The 8,559-nt window shown below is 49.3% G+C and overlaps 1 protein-coding gene across 1 annotated transcript; it reads right to left on the bottom strand.

The window, feature by feature from the left end:
- Positions 1–6,788: 6,788 nt before the first annotated feature.
- On the bottom strand, positions 6,789–7,538 carry CTXND1 (cortexin domain containing 1). The gene has a single exon (XM_088656979.1). It carries the CDS (start codon positions 7,467–7,469, stop codon positions 7,287–7,289), a length of 183 nt encoding a protein of 60 aa, XP_088513105.1. The 5' UTR covers positions 7,470–7,538; the 3' UTR covers positions 6,789–7,286.
- Positions 7,539–8,559: the final 1,021 nt, after the last annotated feature.

Genomic DNA, 8,559 nt, shown 5'->3' with positions numbered 1-8,559 from the left:
TCGCGCGTTCTGGGACGTGGCACGCCGCCTGCGGGGGCGCAGCCGCAATGGCACCCCACTGGGATCACGCTGCCAGGAGCGGTGCGCTCCCCCCGCACTCCTCTTCCTCCACCAGTGCCGGCACCCTGTAACACTGCAAAGGTGCCCACTGGACCCCCAAGAAGCTGGCTTTCATATTTGCCAGACATTAGGCCCTCTTCCTGCACTTCATCCGGATGTGGCAAGTGTGGTGGGCTTCCCAAGTCCCAGATGTTCAAGAATAGCAGTGACAAAATGACTTAGGCCGCATCTGCACTACACACTGAAAGCAAGTATCATAGCACCTTAAACAGTGGAGTTTCACAGGGCAACAGAGTGGTTTAACAATAAATCCTTATTTACAGGGAACTCTGGGAATTGCAGGTCTCAGGGGCAGGGCGAGGTCACCTAATAATAACTCTCAACACCCTTAACAAACTACACTTCCCAGGATTCCTTGGGGGGAAGTCATGTTTGTTTAAAGCAGGCATCCCCAAACTGCGGCCCTCCAGATGTTTTGGCCTACAACTCCCATCATCCCTAGCTAACAGGACCAATGGTCGGGGAAGATGGGAAGTGTAGTCCAAAACATCTGGAGGGCCGAAGTTTGGGGGTGCCTGGTTTAAAGTTATATAATACTTCTTTAAATGTATAGTGCAGATGGAGCCTTGTTCTTAGGCTGCTGAAATGAAGAGAGTAAACCAGGAGAGGACTTTTGTGTGAGGGGACTCCCCAGTTCAGTTCTGGTACAGAAAAACACATTCATTGGCTCCAAATGTGCTCAAAGGAACTGTTGTGTATTGAGTCAAATGATTTTATATCTGTATTATTATTGTCTGTATTTGCATTAGGATAAAGTAACTGCCTTTTGGTTCCAGAGGGTACAGCTACTATTGGTTCATTTAAGCTGCTGTATTTGGATCCTCTGTCTTATTGGTTTCCTCCAAAAGGCAGCACTGTGATTGCTTGATATTTTTCCCTCCAAAATGTATCCCTTCCTAGCTAGTCCCCTGTCCCTATAAATGTAGCTTTCCTCTCCTCAGTCTTCAGTCTTGTTCACTTTAATAAAGAGCTGTTACTAGAGAACTGTCTCCAGCATGTTATGTCAAGAGAGCTGAAATCACAAACCCCACGTCACAACAACTGGCGACGAAGGTGGGATCCGGAATGCTGAGGAGCGGTTAAACACAGCCCTGCCTCAGAGTCCGGATTGCAGCTTAGAACAAGACTCACTGGCCAGCTGAGAAGACGACCCTGCCCGCTAGGACAATGGAGAGTCCAAGGGTATTGGAGCCCTTCCAGCCATCAGAGCCCCACACCTGGGAAGACTACGTCGAACGCTTCGAGTTCTTCGCAGTGGCTCAAGGGATCACCGATGCCAGCAAAAGAAGGGCCACATTCCTGAGCTACTGTGGGCCCGAGACCTTCAAGCTGGCCAAGGCATTACTTGCTCCAGCGAAGCTGAGTGAGACATCTCTCAAAGATATTCTTGCCTGCCTAACAAGCCACTTGGCGCCTACTGAGACCAAGATGGCCCGGCGGATGGAGTTCCATAAGAGGCAGCAGTGTGCTGGGGAGTCTGTATCCACATTTCTGGCTGAGCTCCGGAAGCTCGCTCAGCATTGCGGCTTCCAAAATCTGGAAGAGACTCTCCTGGATCGGTTTATTGGTGGTCTGAGCAGCAAGAAAGCCAGAAGACGCATCGTGGCTAAAGAAGAGGTTACCCTTGCTTCAGCCTTGAAGGAGGCCACCGCCACGGAGAATTATGAAAGAGAGGAGCTTGATGCCAGTCGCAAGGCCACTAAGCCACAGATAGAAGTTGCGCATGCCATGGACGAGCTAGAGGCTACTCCGAGCCAGAGCCCAGTCCGTGGGGTCGAGTTGGTGCGTCAGGCCTGCACAGTGCACAAAGATCGCCGAGGCAGTTGCCCAGGTTGTGGCGGAAACCATGAGCGGAAGAGTTGTCGTTTCAGGGATGCTATGTGCCGGACGTGCGGAAAGACGGGTCACATCGCCAGGGTCTGTAGATCGGCGGCGTCGGGAGCAACAGGAGCACCTAGACTGGAGCATCGCAGACCGCCCACAGCAACTCGTTTTCTAAAGGACTGCCACTATGTAACGGAGATCAACGGGAGGGCCGTGCAGTTTCCAGCGCAAGGCAAGGCACACGTCAAGGTGAAGATTGAGGGTCAGCAGTGCGACATGGAGGTGGACTCCGGATCTGCATTCACCATCGTGTCGGACCAGACCGCGAAGACATTCTTCCTCAGGGGTAAGTTGCCCCCTCTGGAGCCCTTCCCGGCAACCTTGCAGTCGTACTCAGCAGGCCGCATCCATGTTATGGGAATGTGTGCCGTGAGAGTACAGTTCCGGGACAAACAGGCTGTACTCAAACTGGTGATTGCGAAGGGCAGTCGCCCCAGTCTCCTGGGCACTGACTGGTTCCCCGCCCTGGGACTGAGTATCTCAGGGCTTAATTCAATCCAAACCTGCCCTGAGATGAGCGAGGCATTATGCAAGGAATTTGCTGGTCTCTTTAATGGAAAACTGGGTTGTTACAAAGGGCCCCCAGTTGACTTCGAGTTGGACCCCGGGGTGGCCCCAATCCGACTCAAACCAAGGCGAGTGCCATTTGCACTGCAACCCAAGATCGAGGCAGAGCTGGATAAATTGGTCAAGCAGGGAGTTCTCTCACCCGTGGACTCTGCTAAGTGGGAGACTCCAATCGTCACGCCCCTTAAAGCAAATGGGGAAGTCAGGATATGTGCAGATTACAAATGTACTATCAATAAGGCACTCAGGGGAAACTCATACCCCATTCCAGTCGTATCACATCTGTTGGCTAAACTGGCTGGGGGCAAGGTGTTCGCCAAAATTGACCTGGCACAAGCTTACCAACAGCTGCCAGTAACCCCACAATCAGCGGAAGCACAGACTATTGTCACACATAAAGGGGCGTTCAGAGTTAACAGATTACAGTTCGGAGTTTGTGTGGCCCCAGGGATTTTTCAAGGGCTCATGGAACGCCTGTTAAGAGGTCTGCCGGGGGTCTTGCCATTTTTTGATGACGTTTTGATTGCTGGAAAAGACCCACAGGAACTGGTTGCGCATGTCCGTGCAGTGTTGCTCAAGTTCAAGGAGGTGGGGTTGCAACTGAAAAAAGAAAAATGCAGTTTTGGGGTGCCAACTGTGGATTTCTTGGGGTTTAAAATTGATGCATCAGGCATCCACCCCACAGATGCTAAGATTAAGGCCATCATCGAGGCACCACGACCACAGAACAAGACGGAGTTGCAGTCATTCCTGGGACTTATTAACTTTTATCATTCGTTCTTACCCCAGAAAGCTTCGGTAGCTGAACCATTACATAGACTATTGCAGAAAAAGAATGTGTGGCGATGGGGGCGGGAGCAGCAGAAGGCTTTTGACTCCTTGCGAGGAATGCTGAGTAGCAGGAGCGTCCTTGCTCATTATGATGAGTCAAAGCCGCTGGTCCTGGCATGTGATGCCTCTCAATACGGTCTGGGGGCTGTGCTGAGTCATAGGGAACCGGATGGGTCGGAAAAGCCCATCTCTTTCTATTCCCGTACGTTGTCGCCCACAGAGCGCAACTATGCTCAAATTGATAAAGAGGCACTGGCTATTGTGTCCGGAATCAAAAGGTTCTATGATTATTTGTACGGTCGCCATTTCTCCATTGAAACGGACCACAAACCACTGTTAGGGTTGTTCAACCCAAACAAACAAACGCCACAAATTCTCTCCCCCAGAATGTTGCGTTGGTCAATATTCCTGAATGGGTTCCAGTACACCTTGACCCATGTGCCGGGGAAACAGTTGTGCCATGCTGATGCGCTGAGTCGATTGCCCCTTCCTGGCGGGAGCAATGAGGATCCTGCTCCGGCGGAGCACATTATGATGCTAGAAACACTTCCGGGGGCTCCTGTAACAGCTACGGATATAGCTGAGAAAACTTGGAAAGATGCTGTTCTCTCCCGTGTGCTCACTTGGGTGGGGAGGGGGTGGCCAGGTGGTCCGCATGAAGAAAAATTCAGGCCTTATGCAACAAGGCAGCACGAATTGTCCATGCATAAGGGTTGTCTCCTATGGGGAGATAGGGTGATCATCCCAGCACCACTGAGAAACAGGGTTCTTGAGACGCTTCACATGGGACACCCGGGAATGGTCAGAATGAAGTCGCTAGCCCGATGTTATGTGTGGTGGCCTGGAATGGACCAGAACATAGAACAATGGGTACGAACATGCAAGGCATGCCAAGAGGTGCGGCCAGAAGTGGCCAGAACACCAGTCCACTGGTGGGAGCAGTCCAGGACTCCCTGGAGCCGGCTGCACATAGATTTTGCTGGGCCATTCCAAGGGAAGGTCTTTTTGGTTATCGTTGATGCATATTCCAAATGGTTAGAAGTGGCGATGGTCCCTAGCATGGCATCAGCTGCCGTAATCAAGGTGTTGAGGCAGCTGTTTGCTACCCACGGGTTACCTGAGACCATTGTATCAGATAATGGGGCAGCTTTTGTATCCCAAGAATTCAGGGCATTCTTGGCTGATAACTTTATAAGAGGGGTCACATCCGCGCCCTTTCACCCATCCTCCAATGGGCAGGCTGAGCGCATGGTAAGAACAGCCAAAGAATCCATTGCGCGCTTAATGGAGGGTAACTGGTCGGCTCGCATTGCGCGAATGTTATTTTTGCAGCATGCGACACCGTGTACTGCGACGGGCAAGTCGCCAGCCGAGCTGCTCTTAGGTAGAAGACTGGTAACGGTGCTGGATTATGTCCACCCATATAAAATGCCAAACCGTAATTCAAGAGCAACCCCCCAGGCTGAGACTGACACAACAAGGTATCTCGCCCCTGAAGATCTGGTCTGGGTGAGGAACTATTCACGAGGTCCGCGGTGGGTGGCCGGTGTGATCACCCGGGCTAGTGGACCTGTGTCCTATTATGTGACCTTGGAAAATGGGCAAGTTTGGAAGAGACATATAGATCAGCTGAGGCGCCGGGCGCTCAGCAGGGAGGAGTCAGATAATTCATCCCTGGCTAATGACGCACAGCTGCGAGACCAGAGTGAAGATGGCCCAGAGGTGCAGTCACCAGGGGCTTCAGCAAATGAACCAGGGTCTGCTAGTCCTCAGGATGACGAGGTACAGGTCGGGGACCCTGAGATGTCTGGGACTCCATCTGTTCCTGATGAAACCCCTATAGCAGCCCCTCCACCACAGGTAACACCAAATCCAGAACCTGCAACACCTGTTGTCAGGAGATCAGGTAGAAATTGTAGGACCCCACAGTACCTGAGGGATTACGTCTGCTGTGCTCACTAGGGGGGGAGGGGTGTTGTGTATTGAGTCAAATGATTTTATATCTGTATTATTATTGTCTGTATTTGCATTAGGATAAAGTAACTGCCTTTTGGTTCCAGAGGGTACAGCTACTATTGGTTCATTTAAGCTGCTGTATTTGGATCCTCTGTCTTATTGGTTTCCTCCAAAAGGCAGCACTGTGATTGCTTGATATTTTTCCCTCCAAAATGTATCCCTTCCTAGCTAGTCCCCTGTCCCTATAAATGTAGCTTTCCTCTCCTCAGTCTTCAGTCTTGTTCACTTTAATAAAGAGCTGTTACTAGAGAACTGTCTCCAGCATGTTATGTCAAGAGAGCTGAAATCACAAACCCCACGTCACAACAGGAACCTTGCATTCTAATTGTGCATCATTTGAATCTGGCTCCAGTTGGTAGATCTTGGGAAGATGATGATGATGATGATGATAATAATAATAATAATAATAATAATAATAATAATAATAATACAGACCCTGGAGGTCTGAAGCCTGCTCACCACCCCAAACTAGTTCTTATTCAAGGTATGATTCTGGCAGCTGCAGCATCCCTGACAGATGACTGTCTAGACTCGGCTAAAAATACCTCCAGTGACACTGGAAACAAGAGGGGAGTCATTCATTTTAAGATCAGCGCATGTTTGGTGGCCTATATTTTATAACTAACCAATGCCCATCTCTATGAAAAGCAGGATATATATGAAGGACGGACTTATTTATTGCTAGGACCCAGGGGAAGTGGAGGGGAAACGCAGTGTGTCTTTGGGGTTGTAGCCACTCAGAGCAGACCCACTTAGACTAATGAACATGGCTATCTTAGGTTCATTAATTTAAAAGGGTCTGCTCTGAGTAGGACTAGCACGGGGCACAATCCTCTGACCATTGGTGCTGGGTCTGCCATGGGCTTGCCACCCTTTTGGTTTGTGTGGATATATAGAGAAGATGCTTCCCTAAACCTCAGGATTCATCTGAAGATGCCCTATAGTTTCGTATAAGTCCTGCATCAACTCCAGTTCCATTTGCATGGATCCACTGAGGTCACTATTAGAAGAAGTAGCCAAGCAGCAGACTCTTCCTTAGAGGTCACCCACAATTAACAGAGGCTCCAAAGAGAGCTCACCTAAATGCTATCAGAGATCCAAACCAGGCGTTTAAACCGATGGCTTCCAGGGGGGGGGGGTGTCTTGGGAACTGCAGTTTACTCCCCAAACAGCTACTATTCCCAGTGCCCTTAACATACTACAGTTCCCAGGTTCTTTGGGAGAAGCCCTGTGCTTTAAATGTCATGGAGCAGGTGTCCGTATTCTGCACATCTGTTACGACGCTGGTTTTTAATCAACCTTGCAACCTCCTCCAGTTACAACGGAGAGAAACACAACAACCCTTAAGGTTTCTTTATTGTTATTGCCAATCTTGTAAAGAGTGCCCTCGTTTTAAAACGCCAGCCCCCTCGTCTTTGACCCTCACACCACCCTGCTATCTCTGCATAGCATCTGCCTGTATGTATAGCATGTATTTGCCCATTTCAATTACAAATAACGATTTAAAACAGAGGGAAGGTGCTTAATAGAGATTATACTAGAAAAAAAGCTTGGAAGGGATTTTCTAGTGCCTAGAGAGCTTTTGTGCTACTTGATATACAATCATAATCATTTCCTCATTAAAACCTGGAGGTCACTCCTTCGGAAGAAGAAAGGACACGGCGATGTATCGAGGCTGATAGGCAGGAAGCTATCACCAGTGTGCTCTCAGAGGGACCTACATTGCCTGTGCATCTCAGAAAAGCTGTATAATATTTTGTGCCCTCCTCCAGGCAAGGCAGCTGTCCGTGTTGTGCTCTCTCGCGCAAGCTTTTGGTTGGTCCATGTGGCTTCATGATTGTTGCCCGCCTCCTCCCCTCTCTCCCCTGTCAGTCATCCAGGTGCTGTTCCTCCCACGTAGACGTCGGGATGGCGCTGTAAGGGTCCATGATGACTTTCGCGCAGCGGATAATCATGACGATCAGGAAGAGGCAAAGGAAGACGAAGCATGCTAGCGTTAGTCCTTTGTCCACGTCGACAAAGACGGGTTCGGGTGTTGGTCCTCCTTCCATGGCTTATGTCTCTCCACATCAGGGTTGATTCCCACTGCTACCCTCATTGTACACCTGTGAAAGATGACAAGGAGAAGGGACTGACTGAGTAAAGTGTCATGAAATCTATAGCCCATGTCCTTGGCTGGTTGTTTTTTTAAAGAAGCAAGTTAACGTGCTTGTGCACCTAAACATACCTGCCTAGACTTGGGACTGACTTCAGAGGCTTCAGCCGCATAACCAGCCTCATATAACCAACATGCTCAAGTCTAATTAATGCACGAAGGGGTTAATACCATGGAGTAAGCTGTTCTGCCAAGCTTAGATAGGTCCACTTCCCTCACCTTGGGAAGAAACAGGCAATAAAGCCTATTGTCTCCCACCCGTCCCCCAAGGCCACTCTACCTGAGAAGCTCTGCATGTGAGGAGGTTGAGCTGGTCTAGCTCAGCCGCATGGCTCTAACCAGCCATTCTTGTGTCCCTATACCAATACTTTAGGAACTTTCACCACTTTTGCAACTAAGCCAAGTTTTACTGCCTGTGCATTCCAGCCCCTGCCCTGCCCAACTCATTAATCTGACCTTTGAAGAGTTTGTAAGTAAACGATTTATTGAAGTCACCAAGCAGGTGGTCTTTTTCCTATGCTGTAGGAAGAGGGAAACTCTGAAAATAAACTTTTAAGGGGACATTTTGGATCTCGCTTTAAAGGGCATATTTTAAAGGTTGAACAGCCCATATTTTCATGCTTTGCTTTGCTGCATATTTTGTGACTTTAAATCTCTGCTGAGTACTTGCGGCAAACTTGGATCTTGGTATCCAGGAATTCTCCTTTTTTTCCTTGAACCAACATAAAAATCCAGCAGAAACCAAGGCCCCATTTGAACTATGCCTTTAAATCATACCACTTCAAACAGTCATGGCTTCCCTCCCACAAGGTTCCCTATTCCCCCCACAGAGTTATCAAAGTGGTTTAACAGGGGCTACACGAGGAAACTGACCTGATATACAAGATGGGCCACTGCTGTGTAAGGAATGTTTCTTTGTCATACACCCCGGATCAGGCTGAAAGGCGATGGGTAAGGCCCCTACGGCAAAAGGGACAAAAATGTTA

The sequence above is a fragment of the Zootoca vivipara genome, chromosome 13, assembly GCF_965207765.1.
Source record: "Zootoca vivipara chromosome 13, rZooViv2.hap1.1, whole genome shotgun sequence".
NCBI classification, from domain to species: domain Eukaryota; kingdom Metazoa; phylum Chordata; class Lepidosauria; order Squamata; family Lacertidae; genus Zootoca; species Zootoca vivipara.
Note: the sequence above shows the minus strand (reverse complement) of the source record. Positions and strands in the feature narration are given on the sequence as shown.

Coding starts and splice junctions, on each gene's coding strand:
- CTXND1 (XM_088656979.1), bottom strand. CDS start 7,469: ATGGAAGGAGGACCAACACCCGAACCCGTCTTTGTCGACGTGGACAAA.